The sequence below is a fragment of the Hemitrygon akajei genome, chromosome 11 (assembly GCF_048418815.1).
Source record: "Hemitrygon akajei chromosome 11, sHemAka1.3, whole genome shotgun sequence".
In the NCBI taxonomy this organism is placed as follows: Eukaryota; Metazoa; Chordata; class Chondrichthyes; order Myliobatiformes; family Dasyatidae; genus Hemitrygon; species Hemitrygon akajei.
In genome coordinates this window covers 147,083,813-147,104,899 of record NC_133134.1, presented here as the reverse complement: position 1 = coordinate 147,104,899, position 21,087 = coordinate 147,083,813, and the positions used below count along the sequence as shown (strand labels likewise).

Sequence of the window (21,087 nt, the reverse complement as noted above, 5' to 3'; positions counted from 1 at the left end):
AAATGAATATTCCTCTCCTTAAACTAAGAAAAATTACAGGTTTTAAACTTCACAGCTACAAACGTGTATATATGTGTAAGTTTATGTTAGAGAGTAAAACAGAAGACCCATTTTCTCTTCTTCCCTCTCCCATTGGGTGGAAGGGGGAAAAAAACCCAAAAATATGAACCACTAGGTTCAAGGACATCTTCTACTGTGCTGTTATAAGACTATTAGTGTCATAGAACACTACAGCACAGAAATAGACCCTTCAGCCATTCTAGTCCATGTCCAATCTGCCTAGTCCTACTGACCTGCACCCAGACCATAATCCCCAATACATCTCCCATCCATGTACCTATCCCATTTTTTCTTAAATGTTGAAATCAAACCCACATTCACCACTTCCACTTGTGGTTTGTTCCACTCTCATCACCTTCTGAGTGAAAAAAGTTCCCCTTAAATTTCCCTGAAACATTTCATCTTTCACCCTTAACCCATGACCTCTAATGAGACTTGAAACTCAGTGAAAAAGTTTGATTGAATTTACTCTATCTATTCTTCTCCTAATTCTATCAAATCTCCTCTTATTCTACCTCTTTCAATGATCAGACTAAGAAAAAACTGGATCTTAAAATCTTGCTCTCCTTCCTATAGAGGGGTGACAGTAGATCAGCTGTAGTTTAACATAACATACAGTTCCATATGAGCTCCCAAGTTTGTATTTTTAACTCATCCAATAAATATTCTGTGCATTACCTTATATCTGATACCTTCAATAACTGACATACCTCAACTCTTATTAATTCAAATTTACCAAGTGCCCATTAACATTTTCCCTGATTATCATACATTCTCATATTTAGAATAGATAGGTCGGTTGCAATTGAACCAGACAGGTGCCAATATCCTGTTAGGGTGAGAGGTAAACCTGGCAAGTTTAGGGAAACTTGGCTGAAGAGAGCTATTGAGGGTCTGGTCAAGAAAAAATGAAACACGAATTGTTTTTAGGTGATTGAGATTGAGAAAATTACAACCCTCCTCACTATCGAGGATATTCAAGAGGAATCGTCCATGATTAAAGACCCTCAGCATTCAGAACGTGCCAACTTCATGTTACTACCATTGGGGAGGAGGCATATGAACACTACCTTGAGTTTTGCACTCTTACTTTAGTAACTTATATAGTTTTTTTATGTCCTGCTTTGCACTGCTGGTGCAGAACAACAAATTTAAAAAATATTCTGAAGATTAAGAATACTAAGAGGAAAATCATGAGAACAAAATGAGATGGATCTGTCATAGAGTCATAGGCCCTTCAGCCTATCTTATCCATGCCAAATCACTTAAACTGCCTACTTGCATTGACGTGCACCAGGACCATAGCCCTCCATATCCCTATTATCCCTGTTTCTATCCCAACTCCTCTTAAGCATTGAAATCGAGCTTGCATGCACTACTTGTGCTGGCAGCTCATTCCACACCATTGAACAATAGTACAATAAAATGGACTCTTGTCCCCACAGATTCCCTCATAATAGCCTTGCACCTCATTGCAGATGTTACTTTCTCTGTAACTGTAACACCTTGTTTTGCATTTTGTTCCTGTTTTCCTTTGTCTTTCCTTAAGACAGTTGTAATGAAATTATCTGTATGGACCACATCCCTACCAAGTTTTTCACTGCATCTCAGTGCATGTGACAATAATAAACCAATATACCTATCTACCATCTGAAATCAGAAGAAATTGAGAGTACCAAATTATTTGCAGATGAAGCAATTATGAAGCAAGAGAATATTGAGACAAGAATTGGTTAGTCTTTTGTAATTAGGATGGGTGATCTGAAGGCCACTGAAATGACTTTGTGAGGGACAGGACATGAGCCTGGTTGAATTCTTTGATGATGTGTCAATGCATGTTGATGAAGGTAGAATACTGGATGTGGTGTATATTGATTTTAGTAAGGTCTTCTGTAAGTTTCTCCATGGGAGGCTCATTCAGAAAGTCAGCAAGCATGGGATCAAGGGAAACTTGACAGTGTGGATGCAGAAATGGCTTGCCCATGGAAGGCAGTGGGTGGTTGTAGATGGAGTGAATTCTGCCTGGATGTCAGTGATATGCTTTGCTACCCATACTCATTGTAATTTTTATAAATGCATTGGATGAGGAAGTGGTAGGGTGGGTTACTAAGTTTGGATGAAGATTAGTGGAGTTGTGGATGGTGTAGAAGGTTGTTGTGGGTAGCAACAGGACATTGATAGGATGCAGAACTGGGCTGAGAAGTGGAAGATGGAGTTCAACCCAGAAAAGTGTGAAGTGATTCATTTTGGGAGGTTGAATTTGAAGGCAGAGTACAGGGTTAATGGCAGGATTCCTAGAACGTGAAGCAATAGAGGGGTCTTGGGGTCCCTCAAAGCTGCCGAGCAAGTTGATAGGGCTATTGAGGTGGTGTATGGTGTGCTGGCCTTCATTAGATAGGATATTGCCACGAAGTAATGCCACGAAGTAATGCTGCGCTGCTATAAAATCCTGGTTTGACCATACTTGGAGTATTGCGATCAGTTCTGGTTGCCTCATTGTAGGAAGGATGTTGAGGCTTTAGAGAGGGTGTAGCAGAGATTTACCAGGATGCTACCTGGACTAGAGCATTTTTATGAGGACAGCTTGTGTGATCTAGGGCTTTTTGAGTGCTGAGTATTTACAAGCAGTTTTAGCTTTTATTTCAAACTTATTGCACCTGCAGCTGTTTTCCTTTTAATTCCACAGGGGGTGATATCAAGATAATGCTGAGCTAATGGAGAAGCAGATGAAGAGCTATTAAAAGAGAAAACTACTTAACCAGAAAAATTGCTTCAGTGAGATGCCATAAGATGATAACCTTTTGGGAAATACTATATAGTTCTGGGCCCTGTCACTGACTGTATGCACTCTATTTGATTGAACAGTGTTAAAGATCAGAGCTGAGCAAACTAGAAAGCAAGACCAGCAAAGGACACAAGAGATTCTGTAGATGCTGGATATCCAGAATAACACATACAACATGCTGGGAGAACTCAGCAGGTCGGGCAGCACCTGTGGAGAAGAATAAAGAGTCAATGTTTCAGGCCGAGACTCTCACAACATATCGACTCTTTATTCCCCTCCATAGATGCTGACTGACATGCTGAGTTTCTCAAGCATTTTGCATATATTACCATCAATGGACTGGATGTGCAGAACACCATGCAGACAACCTTGGTAGAGGGCAGACTTTGATAGATTTCAAATTAACATTTAGCAGCCTCTATGATTTTTGGCAATTTTGGGTAGTATTATGAAGCAGTTAGTGTGCAGTAGTAGATTATTAGGATGACGAACAAATGCTTATTTAAAATGACAATGGACAAGAAGGAAGCAGAAGTGAAAACAAAACCCAATTATTGCAATGGTGCGCATTTTGAAGATTGCAGAGCAAATAATTTGTATTAGAGTTTCTACTGGTGTCTTAACAATCAAGCAGTTCTAGGTCTTTTGAAGATTGATGTGACAAAAGTCATAATATCATAACAAATTCTTTTTCTAAGATCAGCAAGTATAGAGAATTAGATCCGCACTGAATATAGCTTTATTCTTTTTCTCTTGAAATTCATATGCAAGAATGCATTTCAATATCTAGCCAGTTTTGACTGGGCAGAACCTCACTGAACAGAGTGAAAATTCAGAAATCAAAGGTACAAAGGGACTTGGGAGCACTCGTGCAGGATTCCCTAAGGGTAAACTTGCAGGTGGAGTCAGAGAAAAGGAAGGCAAATGTAATGTTAACATTCATTTCAAGAGGACTAGAATATAAGAGCAAGGATGTAATGCTGGGGCATTATAAAGCATTGGTCAGACGACACTTGGGGTATTATGAACAGTATTGGGTCCCTTGCCTAAGAAAGGGTATGCTGGCATTGGAGATGGTCCAGAGGATGTTTGCAAGAATGACTTCAAGAATGAAAGGGTTAATGATAATGGAGAGGTTTCACCTTCCATTTTATGGGATACTCTGAAGGCGGTTTTAAGAGGGAAAATTATAGCGATATCTTCATATAAGAAAAAATAAGGAATAAAACATTAGAGGAATTACAAAATAGACTGAAGGAACTAGAGAAAAAACACAAATTGAATTTGACACAGGATACATTAGGTGAAATTAAAAGAATTAGGAATGAAATAAATAATTTGGCTACGCAAGAAATCAGGAAAAACTTAATGTTTCTGAAACAGAGACATTATGAAAGTGGATCGAAATCTATTAAAATACTGGCGTGGAAACTGAAAAAAAGATAGCAGAAAATACAATTCATAGAATTAGGGACCCAAGAACGAAAATGATAAAAAATAAGCTAAGTGAAATTCAAGAAGCTTTTGAAGTGTCTTACAAAACACTATATTCCAAAGTTTCAGGGGGAAGCATAACCCACATTGACACCTTCTTGAATTCTCTAGAGTTACCCACTTTAAGCGAAGAACAAAATAGAAGGATGACTACTGACATAACTGAAGTTGAATTAAATGCTGCAATTAGTAGGCTTAAATTAAGCAAGTCACCAGGATCAGATGGGTATATGGTGAGTGGTACAAAGAATTTAAAAATAAGTTAATTCCTATTTTACTCCCCACAATGAACTGGGCTCTAAATAAGGCACAAAGGCCACCCAGTTGGAAGGAAGCGATAATCTCAGCTATACCGAAAGAAGGCAAGGATAAAATGGAATGCAGGTCATTTAGACCAATATCCGTTCTTAATGTAGATTATAGGTTATTTACCTCCATCATGGCCAAATGATTAGAGTAGTTTCTACCCATACTGATACGTAATGATCAGACAGGTTTTATATGACAACGCCAGACTCAAGACAATATACGAAGGACACTTCACAGTATGGATCATATACAAAAAAAAAATCGAAGCAATAGTGATAAGCATAGACGCTGAAAAAGCATTTGATTCGGTTAATTGGAATTTTCTTTACAAGAGTTTTACATAGATTTGGTTTTCAAGACACAATTATTAAAACTATACAGACACTATATGACAATCCTACTGCTAGGATTAAAATCAATGGATTGGCACGTGGCCTAGTGGGCAAGGCATCAGACTAGTAACCTGAAGGTCACTGGTTCGAGCCTCAGCTGAGGCAGCGTGTTTGTGTCCTTGAGCAAGGCACTTAACAACACATTGCTCTGCGACGTCACCGGTGCCAAGCTGCATGGGTCCTAGTGCCCTTCCCTTGGACAACATCGGTGGCGTGGAGAGGGGAAGGCCTGCAGCTTGGGCAACTGCAGGTCTCCCATACAACCCAGCCCAGGCCTGCGCCCTGGAAACTCCAGGTACTGATCCATGGTCTCTCGAGACCGACGGATGCCACCACCAATTTATCAAGTAGTCTTACCCTAGAAAGGGGCACGAGACAGGGTTGTGCATGGTCACCACTACTCTTCGCGCTATATCTGGAACCATTAGCTCAATACATCAGACAAAATGAAGATATCAGGGGAATTACTATTAAACGGACAGAGCATAAATTGGCTTGTTATGCGGATGACATTTTGATCTATCTAGGGCAACCAACATACTCTTTACCTAATTTGGTGCAATCCTTTGAACAATATGGTCAATTATCAGGATACAAGATCAACATAGATAAAACCCAATTACTTTCATATTACTATAGCCCACCAAGAGAAATTGAAAGTCGATAGTCCTGGGCATGGCACACAGAGTCTTTCAAATATTTGGGCATCATTATGCCAAAAGATTTGGCAAAATTATCAGAATGTAATTATCAGCCTCTATATAAAAAAATTAAGGAAGATGTGGCAAGATGGAGCCTGATTCCTTTTCTCAGTCTCAGTTCAAGGATTGAGTCTATTAAAATGAATATACTGCCCAGACTGTTATATCTCTTTCAGACCCTACCAATAGAGATTAATCAAAATCAATTCAATGAATGGAACAAGATGCTATCAAGGTATATTTGGCAGGGTAAAAGGCCTAGAGTTTGTCTCAAAACTTTGCAATTAGCAAAGGAAAAGGGGGGATGGGGCTTGCCTTCTCTTAGAGATTATTGTTTTACAGCACAGTTGAGAGCTGTGATATGTTGGTGCAACACGTCATATGACGCTCAACGGAAAAAACATTGAGAAGCGGGTACTTCCCATCCCCCATACAAGCAATTTTGGCTGATAACAACCTGCAAAGGTACATAAATACTATTGATAACCCATGGGTGAAATTGACTCTTAAAATATGGAAAACCACTATAAAAGAATATAATCTAGAGGGAGATATTGCAATTCTTAAATGGTGTGCATATGACTCTGATTTTACACCAAATAAATTGGATGCTAGATTTAAGGACTGGACAGCTAAAGGAATAACAGTTCTTTGCAACATAATGAAAGAAGGAACACTGTTCAGTTTTGAAATGCTTAAAGAGAAACACTTATTAGAAAAACAAGATTTTTTAAATCGGTATTTACAGATGCGACAATATGTTAATAAGACGCTTAAAAATGTAACCAAGGCAAATACATGCTTGATAGAACTCTTAAGAAAAGCATATAATTCAGATAATGGTAGTAGAATCATTTCAAGCATGTATAAGGGGTTGTCAAATCTTAAAATACATTCGACTTCATACATTAAAACAAAATGGGAGAAGGAAGGAGGGATAATTACACCTGAGGAAGAATGGACAACAATATGGAGGTATCAATGGAAGTGTACCAGTTCACAGAAATGGAGGGAGTTTGGATGGAAAAACTTGATAAGATATTTTATTACACCCTCTCAGAAATCCCATTATGATAGTAACCTCCCTGTTTGCTGCAGAAATTGTGGAAATCAAAATGTAAATCATTATCATATTTTTTGGGACTGCCCTGTTATCAAAAACTATTGGAGGGGGATACACAATGCCCTACAAGACATCTTTAAATGTGAAATACCCTTGGAGAGTAAGACCATATATTTTGGATATATACCTCAAGAATGGTTGAAAAGAGATAAATATTTAATGAATATACTGTTGGTGGCTGGTAAAAAGACTCTTACTAGGAAATGGTTATCACAGGAGAGCCCAATTTTAAATACATGGATGGAAATTACAATGGACATTTACAAAATGGAGAAGATAACAGCATCTGTTAATCATAAGCTGGAACAATTTGATTCATACTGGGAAAAATGGTTTAACTACATAATGCCTCATAGGCCTGATTTTATTCTCACAAATCAATGAATCTGTTGTTAAAAAAAAATCACTCTCTACTTGTACATAGTTCTTTCCTTTTGCTTGTTTTTTTCTTTCCACTCTTTTCTATAAGTGTATACTTCAGATAAATACTTTGTGGAGATTTGTGATATATATGATTACATGATATATATGTACAATGTCTGACATACATCCTATGGAAATGTTTGTTTGATGAACTTCAATAAAAAAATAAATTACAAAAAAAAAGAATGAAAGGGTTATCGTACAAGAAGAGTCTGATGGGCCTGGGACTGTACATTTTGGAATTTAGAAGAATGTAGAGGAATCTCACTGAACTGTATTGAATGTTGATAGGCCAACATGGATGTAGAGAGGATGATTCCTGTAGTGGGGGAAGTCTAGGACCAGTGGGCACAGCCTCAGTATAGAGGGATGTCCCTTTAGAACAGAGATGAGGAGGAATTTCTTTAGCCAGCAGGTGGCAAATCTGTGGAATTCATTGTCCCAGATGGCTGTGGAGGCCAAGTCATTGGTTATATTTAAAACAGAGCTTGATGGATTATTCAAAGGTGATGGAGAACAGGCAGAGCCAACAAACTGGCACAAACAAAATGAAAACACTAGAGCCAGTCCCCCAGCTCAATTCGATCAGGGATGCCCAATGCCTGTGCCAGAACTTTCTGCTTTTCTTTACTTTCCCACTGAAGTGCACAGTTATGGAAGTTCAGATAGCCAGTGGTTTGGCATGGAGCCACCCGTTAGCTGTCAGCAAAATCTGGCCTAACATTCCTCCCTGTTTGCAGAGCTGTATTGAGCAGAGATAAAATGGACAAACTGTAAAGCTTTAAGCAAATATTGATTAAGATTTTTTTTTTGCTTACATCCATAAGTGCAGCATTTATATAGTTGTTTGTTTCACCATCTACAGAAATGAGGAATGGAAGACACCTGTCCGGAGGGAGCACATCCATGTTCCGGTTCTTGTCATGATTGCGTGGGAGGAGTCCAACGCTGCAATCCTCGGGTCGAACGCGAGGAGTTACAATATTCAGTGTCTGCAAATGAACGTTACGGATGAGGATGTGGAGCAGTTGTCAGTTTTCCACTTATGATTTACATAAGCTAGTCAAAATGGTTCCTTACAGCCTCCCTCATTTTCCTAAGCAGCTTTGAATCTTGCTATCACTTGTGGTAACGCAATTTAAACGTGTTCAAAAAGAAATGCTCTGGTAGTGCAGTTGCTTGAAAATTAAAAAATAAAAGAAATACTTGTGAAGACTTTAACAGTGTTGTCTAAATATAATGTCTGGAACAACTTGTCTTTCCTTAGTCTATACAGGATGAGAGTTTTTGAGTGCAGTAAAAATATTATTTGTGTACCTGCTAGTGAAGTGAATGAGTTAGTTTGCTTATATTTCATTTTGATTTTTACGTATTTAATATGTAACCACATAGAAAAATCTCAAGCACAGCACTTTATTAATATTTTAATTTGCTCTTATGGAATTATAACTACCAATTGCCTCCATACCATCATTGGTTATTGTAATCACCTGCTTTTCTCCAGCTGAAAAGAAATCTATTGTGTTCTGTATCTTACAGTTCCAGTACTTCTTTCTTCTCAACTGTTGTCTATGTGAACACTTCCCGAGAAAACTCAGATTAATAAGACTCTTTAGCCTCTCTTAGATCATATCAACAGCCTTTGTGTCACCTGGTCAGTCTTGGTTTCCACCTTATTACAGATATTCCCTTGTTTTCACCACAACACCCCCTTCCCCTTCCTGCAGATAAAACCACCCAATAGTTTTACCACTGTTCTTGTTCTGACGAAGGGTCATTTATCTGTTTCTTGTGGTACAAGTGCCTCCTTACCCATTTATTACTTCTCACAATTTTTTTTAATAAAACTTTGAGTTTTTGTTTCTGTAATATAAAAATATTGAGTATAGAGAAAATATTGAACACATCCTCACAAAATTAGACTCTGAAACTCTCCCACTGTTTTACATAAAATATCTAATTTGTTTGAATTTATCCCTGCAATTTATCACTATTGCTTAAATTTAAGAGTCCATCATAATCATACTTCGAATTCAGTTATTGATCAAACTAAAGAAATAATTGAATCTGGTATTTGTCATTCCTTCAAGGGAGATTTGTACCAATCTTCACTGTTTTCTAATGTATCTTGTAAATTTCTACAAGATCTCCTCCAATTTCCTTTATAGTAACCAATATACCTGAGGTTATTTCCTCTAATATTGGGAATTAGCTGTACTCTGATAATGCTGCACGGAAGGAAAATTGATTTGCAGTTAAAGAGCTTCAATGATGTGTAAAAATTAACAACAAAATTACCGCTGGAATGTGGAACAGTAAAATGGCAAACCCATTTAGAGAAGATATTCAAAGGCAACAGATTTCAATTTGCAACTTTTGCAATAGTAAGTAATGTTAGCAAGGTTCTAGTATTATTAAAATTGGCATTAACCCAATAAGCTCAGCATTTAACAAATTTCACATCCTCTATGAATAGGTTACTCAAGCTACAGTAAGCTATGCACATAGTACGTCAGATTTATTTCTCAGCATCAGATCTTAACAATGACCAATATTCCATTCACTCCAGTAATTGTAATTCACTTGTCTCAAACTCAGTGTAGCAGTTTTATAATATAAATTTGTTGACTTGCTTCTCATCATTGTGTTGTCACGCGCACTCTGATTCTCATTGCAACTCTCTCTACAGCCTACAGTGATCAATGGACCTTTCGTTTTCTCTTCTGGAACTTGGCACCTTTGAACTTCCCTCTCTGAATGGCTTCCAGCTGTATGCAACACAGCCAACTGGTTTCTTCACAAAATCTGCAGAGGCTGGAAATCCAAGCAACACACAGTTGTCTTTCAGCATCAATGCTTATTCAGCTCTTACTTCCGTGAAGCCACCTGTCTTCACTATATGCTCTTCTCCCCTGGCATACGCCGACCACATTCCAAGAGATCAAGAGCTGACAATTTGTCAATCATCATGGTCGCCTTGGTTGAATTGTAACTATTGGCTCAAGTATGGCCATATATGTTCACCCACCAGGGTGAACTGCATAAAGACATGCCAGAGAAATTTCAGGATTTTCTGTTGATCCAGATTCCAGATTGGGTAATAGACCCATTCCTGAACACTTGTAATGAAGAATTAACAGGAAGGATGGAGGAAGAACTGATTCTGTTACTGTTACGAATGAGGAGCAACTCTGATGGGCAGAAGGCTACAGAATCGCCAATGCCGGCCCCCCCCTTTTGAAAATCGCAAGATCACTATTATTTCGGGTCTGATACCCAGGAAATGAGAGAGAGACGCAGGATAACAGAAAAGGCAGTTGTTATTGACAACACAGGAATACACAAAAGTGGAATGTCTCCTTCTAACAAAAGTGGAACGGAACCACTGATTACTGCTATTGTCTCTTGGAGAAGGAATTGTGTATTGAGTACTGTACTATTCACTGAAACCCCTCAGGGGGCAGCCAGAGTGGTCTGGTTGAGGGATTGCATCATCCCAACCTGATTGACATCTGAGACCCCGTGAGTAGGGATAAAAGTAGGGTCTGGGGAACACCCCTCAGACGCACCAGGAGAGACGCTACGAGACCGGTGGGGGCTTGTGTGTGTGTCCACCCTTGCCTGGGTGATGAGTCCTCCATGGAACAGTCTAGCTAAAGGACGGATACGGATCAAGATCGAAAAGGAAAGTCGGCAAGTTTCTCTCTCTCTCTCTCTCTCTCTCTCTCTCTCTCTCTCTCTCTCTCTCTCTCTCTCTCTCCAACAATTGCAACACAGTGATCAACAACGACTGCAGCCTGTATGAACTGAACTGAACTTTATATTTCCATCGGACAATTCATTATCCCCTAGACAACGATAGAGCTTATTTGTTATTGATTATTATTATACCCGCACTTTTAGGTTTAGTATTGATGACGTATATTATCTGTATATTTGCATTGATATTATTTTTGTGTAGTTTTACTAATAAATACTGTTAAAAATAGTATCATCAGACTTCAACGGCTACTCCTATCTTTGCTGGTAAGACACCCAGTTACGGGGTTCGTAACATTACAAAATGACTTTGAACTGAAACCGAGGTTCAAGAAATCATTATCAAGACTTCTGGTTGCAGAAGGAAACCTCTGAACGTGATCCTGTACTGAGAAAAAAGGTCAAAGTGATCTTCATTGCCTTTCCAACATTATATTTAGTGAAGCACAGTCGCCCAACTTCTTTCAAAACAAAACAATGCAAATTATTGAACGTGGGGATCTGAGACTCTTTCTGAGTGGCATTCAGCCTGATGTTGAGAAGCTGATACCACTGCACCAAGCCCACCCATCTCATTGAAAGGCAAAAAAGCACTGAAGTAGTGAATAGTTGGACAGCTAATGTACACTCTAAAATTGCTGATGAAAATTGTTTTTACTGTAATTAAATAAAGAAATTATTGTACTTGTAGTTTTAAATAGATTTGAATTTTTTTGCAATTATTTATTATTGCTTTGAATTTTGCAGTTCCTCTTTTCTTTCACTGTGCACTGTAAATCAAATTTCTTTATAGTTTTTACGTAATAGCTGGAAAGGGGGAGGGGGGACACTGGGGATATAGTCTGGGAGCCAAGGAAGGGGTGGTAACACAAAAAAGTTTGGGAACTACTTGTCTAGCTCTACTAGAACCTGGCGAGATCTCCTGTTTAGGTGCCTACTGTTCAGTTAACTTTTACTCAACACAAGGTTCCTTAGATGTATTTGGTGCATACCTTGTACTGTAAGAAACCAGTCTGCTGCATCTTTGATACCTACCATGTCTTCAGACGATAAGTAGGCTGTTAATATATTGTCTGTGAGTCACACAGTAAATTCCTTTAACCTGCTCTCTAATTCTGCTACAGGGTTTCAAATTGAAATATCAATAATTATTTTCCCTCCACAGATACAGCTCAAGCCACTGAGTTCCTCCAGTAGATTGTTTATTGCTCCAAATTCCAGGATCCGTAGTCTCTACCATCTCTGCGAAATGGCGCCTCTCTTGTAATGTTGGTTTCAATGGTCCCATCAGAACCTTCACAATATTCCTGATGGAATTATCATCTGTGATCAGTGATACTTAAATTTTATATGTTTTTGGTCCTACCTCAAGTACGGTTACATTATTCTAGATTCAGTCCCAAATCTCAACGTAATTGGTTCCTGGGAATATCTTGAAATTGTTCCATATATATAGCTAACTGTATGAGATTGCATACTTTCCCATCTCATTAACATAACATTCCTCCTACGTTTAATGTTAGCCATTAGTACCATGCCTAGTCTGGAGCCCTGTTCCATATTCCTTCGCACTTGATTACTACCTCATTAATTCTTCGAGTAACATCCCAGGTATGTAACCAATATAACATCTACAGGTTTTTTTTTGCACATTACTGTTTAATGCAGCAAATAACAAGGATAGTTCTGTAGAAGTATTAACAGAAGAGATTCTGAAGTTGATAGAAATTTAGAGCAAAACACACAAAATACTGGAGGAACTCAGCAGGTCAGGCAGCATCTATGAAGAGGAATAAACAGCCAAAGTTTCAAACCGAGACTGTTCATCGGAACTGATGATTCCTCTTTAGAAGTATTCCTAGCTAATATTTCATACGAAGAAGAGCACAATTGAAAGAAGAGATGAACAACGATTCTTGATAAGGATCTATTCAGGATAAGGATCATATATCTTCAGCAGATCAATGAGATCAAAAGCCTTTCAGATATCTGACAAAAACCTGATGTTTGCAATAATGGCAGAATTGCAGATGCACTCTATTACACAGATAACAGAGATCAGAGAATCATTTCTGTTCTGAATACAACTTTGTGTTTTTGTTAGGAAGGTTAAAATGGAAATATCCATTTCAATATAATTACCATTGAATGTATGTCCCTGGCAGTGCTGCTTTGCTGAGTGTAGCAAATCGAGAAACTGCAATGCTTGTCGTAAATACTGATTAAGAATATATTATCCAGCTGAAACCCATGAGCAAAGCATTTATGGAGTTGTATCTAAGGAAATAAGGACTGGTGGACATCTGAGTGTAACTACAGAGGAGTGCACTGCTCAGGTATCTGAATACATGTTTTGGTAATAGGGCTATGTGTGGTTTTAACACAAACCTGAGGGATTTTTATATACCTAATAACCTTCATTTCTACTTGTTTTGTTTATTTCCATCACACATTGTTTGAACATAATCTTCAGCCCTTTTCAACTCACCAGGTCTCAGAAACAGGTGATGGTGCAATTACTCACCCAGCAGCCCCCTCAAAGTCACCCATCTTGTATGATAGTTGCCTCAAATCTGTATTGCAACTTGATTTATTGCTAATCTGTGTCTGTGTACTTGGTCTGAAATAATGGCTTTCTTTTGTAATGCAGCATTATAATAACACAACATTCATAATAATACAACATCAAGTCCTATTTAAATTCAACATATGCAGCAATACAATGAATTTTTACTCAGTTTGGAATATCATCTCATTTAATAAGCACCCAAGTATGAGGCAGGTTATAGTCAAAAAACAATATAGCTTTCACCAATTAGTATATTTCTACAATTTTCCATTTCATTCCTTATAATGTGTGGGCAATTTTATCCCACACAGATCTATTGTTTGTCAGGTAGACAGTCAGCTTCAATTATAAAACTACCATCGACCCATTGAAGGTATTGGAGACCCTTCATTTATTCTACACATTACTTATTTAAATCATATGGCTTTGTAGCATTTTCATTTTATTGAGAAGCTCACCTGAAACTCGTCTTTGATCTGGCTGGAGTTTGTTTGTGGATCCACTTTGCTGATGTTGTAAAATGTAGCTCTGAATTCACAAACTGGTATCGTTGTGTTTCCGCATAAGCAGGCCTCTAAAATTGCATCATGAACAAAGACATATTGTTCCTACAGAACAAAAGGCAAATTGAATCTAATGTTAGCTATGGGAAATTGGTTAGCTCTAACTGCAGAATTACTTATTGAGTTCAACTGAAATTTAGCAAAAACAAGCTGCATCACACAGTAAGAGCAGAGACAAAGGGATGGTCAATGTTTCAAGCTGAAACTGAGCCTGCGTCCCGATGTAGGGTCTCAACCTGAAACGTTGTCTATCTATTCACCTCCATTGATGCTGCCTGACCCACTGAGTTTACCCAATGGTTAAGTTTCTTGCTACAGATTGCAATATCCTCAGTCACTTTTGTCAACAAGGTTCTGCGATCAGACTGGATTTTTAATTGATGCCTCTAACACCTGTGAGGGCATCAATTTGGCTGAGCAGCTAATCACATTATACACTTTTATAGACATCATACCAGGAAGTTTTTAATAAATATTTTAAACTTTATACTGGATAAGGACTAAAATATATACAGATGTGATGAATGTAGAAACCAAAATGCCAAACTTCCTTATATTTTGAAATATTCATGTAAGAAAATTACAAAGCATTTACATCAAGTTGAACTATTTGGGCTAAATAGTTAGCTAAACTCTAATTATGGATTAATAGGTTGTTGAAAACACATGGGACAATTAAACATAAGATTTTAAGGACGTAGTATTGTGAAACTAGTTAAAAAGCAGATGAAATTTATATTGTAAGGACTTCGCTTGATTGCCCTATTGAAAGCTGCAGATAGTGGTGCACTGGACTAACAACATTGCCACACTTGCAAAAACTCTGAGTAATGATGATGGCAATCAATATTACTTAGATCTCGGTCACTACCACTACATAATCCAGTGCACTCTTGTTAAAAAGTGTTTCCAGATTAAACAACAGAACAATAGAATATTATAGTACAGAATTAGGCTTTTCGGCCTGTGACTGCATGGTGATTTTCTCCAGGAGGCATTGAATGGGATCTCATGCTTTCTGCTCATTCCCTTTACCCATCAGTCTTTTTGTCATTTTCAAGCAAATACCCAGTCTTTCCTAAAAGTATTTATTGATTTTGCCTCAGCAATATCTTTTGACAAAGAAACCATGTTCTATCCAACTTCTACATTAATAATTTATTTCTGTTTTGTGAAAATGTTGAATTTCTGCCATCTTACTGTTCAGCTAACAATGCTATTTACCTTATTCTGACACTTTAGTACATCTGTGGGACAATCCCCCATCTGATGTCCTGTATTCCAATTCTGTGTCATGGACCTTTTCTGTATTTGTCACACGTCACATCTAGATTGTGGTGTGCACAGCTTCAGCCTCACTTAATTAAAGACTTTTGCATTCCAGGTTTTCAATATGTACAGTATAAAAACAACAGCTTGCCTTTCACTGTGTTGCTTTTGCTATCTTTAATATCCAACATACATCAAAACCAAGGCTGCTTTTCTTTCTGTACTGATTCAAGACATATCCATTATCCATTTTCCCTTAAACTGAATATGTTTGCTTATTGAACTTGCTGTTGAATCTGAACAGTTCAATTAAGAATGAAAAAAAAAACCTTACTGATATCCCCTTCGGGGAAAAATTTAAGGTTATGAGTGTAAGGATATGTGTTAAACATGAATTTTTTTTTCTCAAAACTTGAAATGAACAGCATGAACACTGGATTGCAGCAGCCTGACACCTCATACTCTTAATTCTAAATAATGATTTTCAGTTTTTTCAAAGGTTTAGAAATATACTTACAAATGGCACTGTCTATCAAGACAATTTTGAATAAGTGATAGATGATACATGTACAGTATACTTAAGTGATTTAAGTATTGTCAAAAATTCATAATTTCATCAGCATATTATGGGCATTGAAATTGCTACAATTAAAATGCCTTGTTTTTGCATCTTTTCTGAAGTTTTCCTGTGAAAACGCTCCAAAGTTTTTTTAGTAGAATTACCCTACTTAAGCATTGTGAATTATGACTTCTGTGCGCCATTTCAGGTAGATCAGCGCATTAAACATAGAGCAGGCGCGTTCTGAAAAAAATGGCTGCCAACTGTAAAGTCTCCAATAAAATTAAGTCTACAAAAAGTCTACAGAAAATGTGTAAACTAGGATAAAAATTTCTGCAAGCCTAAACTGGGAAATAGATCATCTACGGATATGTGTTTGAGTGTGTGTTTGCATCTTTCCGATCTTACTTTGGTCCTCAAATGGCGCTCATTATGCTGAAATAATATGCTTTCTCGATCACACCTTTAGATTTGCCTGTCTCAGGCTCTGTGCTCTTGGTTCATTCCAAACATTTGTTGGGGATTTTAAAGGCAGCAATGTGAAATGCCTACTCTCGTTAAACAGATATGTTAACCAGTGGAGTATTTGCTTTCTTCTGATACAGAAGAACGATCATTCACAACAATTCAGAAGCGTGTTTTATAATTTAATAGATTTTGGTAAAGACAATGAAAAATAAATAAATCTTTTCCAGATTTTCAGCGGCAATCATCTTTCATTAAAGAGTAAGGGTAGTCCCTATGGACAAATGAAGAGAAGGTGTTTATTCACACACTCGGACTATTCTACAGTGGTTTACACGCTGCTGGTACATATATTCAAATTCAGGCCGTAATTTCCTATGATACTTTAATCTTCATGATCACTGTTTTTGTTCTTTCAATTTTTGTATGTCTCTGTTTCCTTATACGTTAGGATTCTTAGAAGTATACCGGACATGCTAAGTTCCTGATACACTCCATTGGAACAGTGGTGTTCAGCTATACGCAAATTAAATTTTATGGGCAACTATTCAAGGGTATCATGAATCAGGTGACAAAGTTCCACACTTAGATCCCTCTTGAGCACTCTGTCATCTCAGCCAGCGTTTTGTCCCTAGCTATGCAGAAATTTTGCTGGCAACACCCAGTCACAGAATAGCACACCCTCCCCCCAGTCAGCAGGCTTAATGTGTGCAGCAGCAAAACGTGGAATAAATCCCTAGCTATCAATATTTATTTTAATTAGGAAACTACAATGGTGGATCATAGTGATTATCTCTCTCAATCTGTCATCCAAGTGAAAAAGACCATTATTGCCACATATATTGTGATTTTATTATTGATATTTGTTTCTACACATTAATATTCTGTGGTTGTCCTTAACTGTTATCATAAAGAACTACTTCTTGCATTCACACAGTGTCTTATTCTGTCATTAAAGAACTTCAAAGCACTTCACACAATGAATTACTTTTTTGAAGTCAAGTGGTTATTAATATGCAAATGCTATTATGTAAGTAAATGTCACAGCCATTGCTTGACGACAATGTCCTGAAAACAGCAATAACATAAAAGAGTAGTGAATCTACTTATTGGTAATATAGGTTGAGAGAAGTGCATTTCTCAAGAACCTCTGTTCAAAAGTGTGCTTAACATCCACACAAATGCGATTTTTTTGTTTAATGACTCCTTTGAAGGATGGATTCTATGAAAATACAACACTCTATCAGTGCTGCACAGCAATCTCAGCCAGCATGTTGAGACCCATCCTGGTATTAGGCACACGAGTGATACTTGAGCACAACTGATTGTTTGCTTGCTACCCACAGGGAATGTGTCTTGTATTGTTTGGAGGAAAAGATCTTTCCTGGGCTGGAAACTTCTTTTGTGTCCTGCTAATAGCAGAAGGGTATTTAATACATCCTTGTTTATAATTCCACAGCCCACATATGGTTTCCAGTTACCTTCTCAAATAATCCCAGACTTTTCACCTTTGCTATCCTATACACCCATTTGTGTTCGTGCAACTTGATAACATTGGTTCGTCATGCATGTTTCAGCTGTGCTTCCTGATCATTTAGACTGAAGTAATATTTAACCATCTTTCTTACGCTGAATGCAAGCTCAGACAGTACATAAAATTAAATCACTTGTGGATAAATATATACAGTATTGTATTATACTGTATAGTATATACAGTATATACTATTGTATAGTATTGTATATATGGACTTGGCAAAATCATTTCTTTTGCAGCCTTATTCTTAGTATGGAATGTAATTTTTTTTATAAATCTTCCAACATATTGATCCTTTATTCATTAGTTTGAAAGTCGGTGTTAAGCTATCTAAACTGATTTGACCTAATTGGTTTAAATAATTTGTCTTGATGCACTTTGTTGTGAATTGCCTTCTTATATTTTAGAGTTCAAAAATTCAGTGACTAAACCTGATACTTTGTCTCATTGAAGGGAGGTTTATCTGAAGAGCGGTTGCCAGTGAATAATCTCATTTGTCATCTCAAGCTAACATGTTCACGAATTCCTGATGTGCATGCTTAACAGCACAGCTCCTGCATGGACAGAATTGGAAAATTACTCTCGTTGTTGTGGATGGGATGTGTCTGTCGATATTGAATTGGAAAGGGCTGTAAACCTCTCCGCTTTCAGTTTATGAACATAATTTGCCAATTTCATTTGATAACACTTACATCAGAGATTCCCAACCCAACCAGCGTCCATGGATCCCTCGGCTATCGGTAGGGTAAAAGACTGGGAGCCCCTGGCTTACATTTATCATTTCCATTAATTAGAAAAACATCTACTGGAGGAATCAAAAAACACAAAATAAAAGAAGAAACCTCAATGAAGTGAATCTTTATTAATGAATCAGGTACCTCGGTCTGCACCATGTTGACCCTCTGTGAACGGAGCTCTCTGACACAGTTGTAAACATCCACCACACCTTCACTTTCTGCCATATCAAGCATGATGTCGATAGCAATGAAACATCCTGTCCTTCCTGCACCCGCACTGAGGGTGGAAAAAGTAAAAATGATATTGGAACAGCAACACACAGCAAACTGCAACATGAACGTCCAATTGTAAGGCCAAGTTTAGGAAATTGCTGGAACATAGGAGATTGTTGGGGTGGGGGGGAAGAACCTGATAGATGTTTGTCACGAGAGGCATTTGTTTGTTAAGTGCCACGTCATATGACGTGGGTGATCATGATCTTTTCATTACCATGGTTGTTCTTGGCAAATTTTTCTACAGAAGTGGTTTGCAATTGCTTTCTTCTGGGCAGTGTCTTTACAAGACGGGTGACTCCAGCCATTGTCAATGCTCTTCAGAGACAGTCTGCCTGGTGTCAGTGGCTGCATAGCCAGGACTAGTGATATGCACCAGCTGCACATACGGCCATCTACCACCTGCTCCCATGGTTTCACGTGACCCTGACTGGGGAGCAAAGCAGGTGCTACACCTTGTCCAAGGGTGACCCGCAGGCTGGCGGAAGGAAGGAGCGCCTAACACCTCCTTTGGTAGAAATGTATTTCCACCCTGCCACACTACGAGGAGCACAGACAGGGTAAAACCACATTGCCTTTTTCCCAAGGAGGGGCTGCTAAAAACAAGAGGGCATGGGTTTGAGATCAAGAGGTGGGAGAATTGAAAGGGACACCACCAGCAGATGCTGCTGCAAAGGGATGTGAGCTGATGGAAATAGTGGTTGAGGTGGGCACATCAGCAATATCTAAAAGCAATCTAGAATGGGAGAGGTTTAGAGGGCCAGTCAGATAGGATCAGCTTGTTGGACACAGATCTGTTTCCATGCTGTATGAATCTATGACTCTAAATATATGCTCCTTATTGAAATTCAGGCACATTTAAAGAGACTTAGCTTTGCTTTCATCTTCCATTACCTGTTGCAAAAGTGAGTGATCAAACAGTGATGCTTGTTATTGCAAACAACATAATCATCATGTTTCCCAGTAATTATGTAATAAAACTAATACTAAAAAAGACAATAAAATACATGCTTAGGCTGAGACATACCTGCAGTGTACTATAATAGGGCCAACATCATTTGGGTTTAGGAACTTTACTTGTCTAACAAATCCCAGCAAACCGGTTGCATAGCATGGTACTCCATGATCAGGCCAACTTGTGAAGTGGAACTGTCTAATCTCCCGAATTTCGTGATTGCCTTTCTATAAAAACAAGTTGTCATATAAACAAGACATTCAACTTTAAAAAGTCTCTTCTTTCAGACAATATTATTTAGACACAAACAAGTGATATGCAGGAATATATGAGACTGGAACGTGATAGATCAGCTCCAGTCTGCTTCAAAGTTCAACTGGGCTGGACATTCCTGCTCAGTATACAGAATGAGAAAATTGGTAGCTCTATGTTGGTAGTTAACTACACACACAGTAATGTGCAAAAGTCTTAGACACACACATGCACACGCACACATATATCTAGGGTGCTTAAACCTTTTGCACAGTATTGTAGTAATTTTATGCATTGCATTGTACTGCTGTCACAAGAAAAAACAAGTTTCATGACATACATGAGTGATAATAAATCTGATTCTGATATGAGTCTCTATTGTGGACTGAGCATGGGAAGGGGGCAGGGCGAAATGAATCATGGTTGGAAAAAGGGAGAGAGAGCAGGTAGCACCAGAGAGATATTCTGTACTGATCAATAAATCAATTGCTTGGAATCAAATGACCTTGCCTGGTATCTCATGGCTGGGTGTCCCTGCACCTGTGCTTCCCCTCACCCCTGGCCCTCCTTCTCTGCCAGCTGTCCCACACCCCTCCCGCGGCTCTCTACCCTCACCATTCCCAACATCCTTTGCACCTCCACCAAATTTACGAATTTGTACTCTGCTCCATGTTGACAAACATAGTACTGTGCAAGTCCCAGGCACTCTAGCTATATAACGTGTGCCTACAACTTTTGCACAGCACTGTACATTGTAATTACCTTTTCCCAGAAATTCTCTCTCTCTCTCTCTCTCTCTCTCTCTCTCTCACACACACACACACACACACACACACACACACACACACACACACACACACACACA

The 21,087-nt window shown here is 38.3% G+C and overlaps 1 protein-coding gene across 5 annotated transcripts in view; it reads right to left on the bottom strand.

Annotated features, from left to right (window-relative positions):
* The window catches only part of ptprt (protein tyrosine phosphatase receptor type T), a 1,512,449-nt gene that overhangs the window by 9,461 nt on the left and 1,481,901 nt on the right, over nt 1-21,087 (bottom strand). For all 5 annotated transcript variants that reach the window (XM_073061878.1, XM_073061879.1, XM_073061880.1 and 2 more), the window contains 4 exons: nt 20,043-20,197; nt 18,884-19,019; nt 14,074-14,223; nt 8,106-8,279 (listed from right to left, as the gene is read on the bottom strand). In XM_073061878.1, coding sequence (XP_072917979.1) covers nt 8,106-8,279; nt 14,074-14,223; nt 18,884-19,019; nt 20,043-20,197 — 615 coding nt within the window. The remainder of the gene's footprint in view (nt 1-8,105; nt 8,280-14,073; nt 14,224-18,883; nt 19,020-20,042; nt 20,198-21,087) is intronic.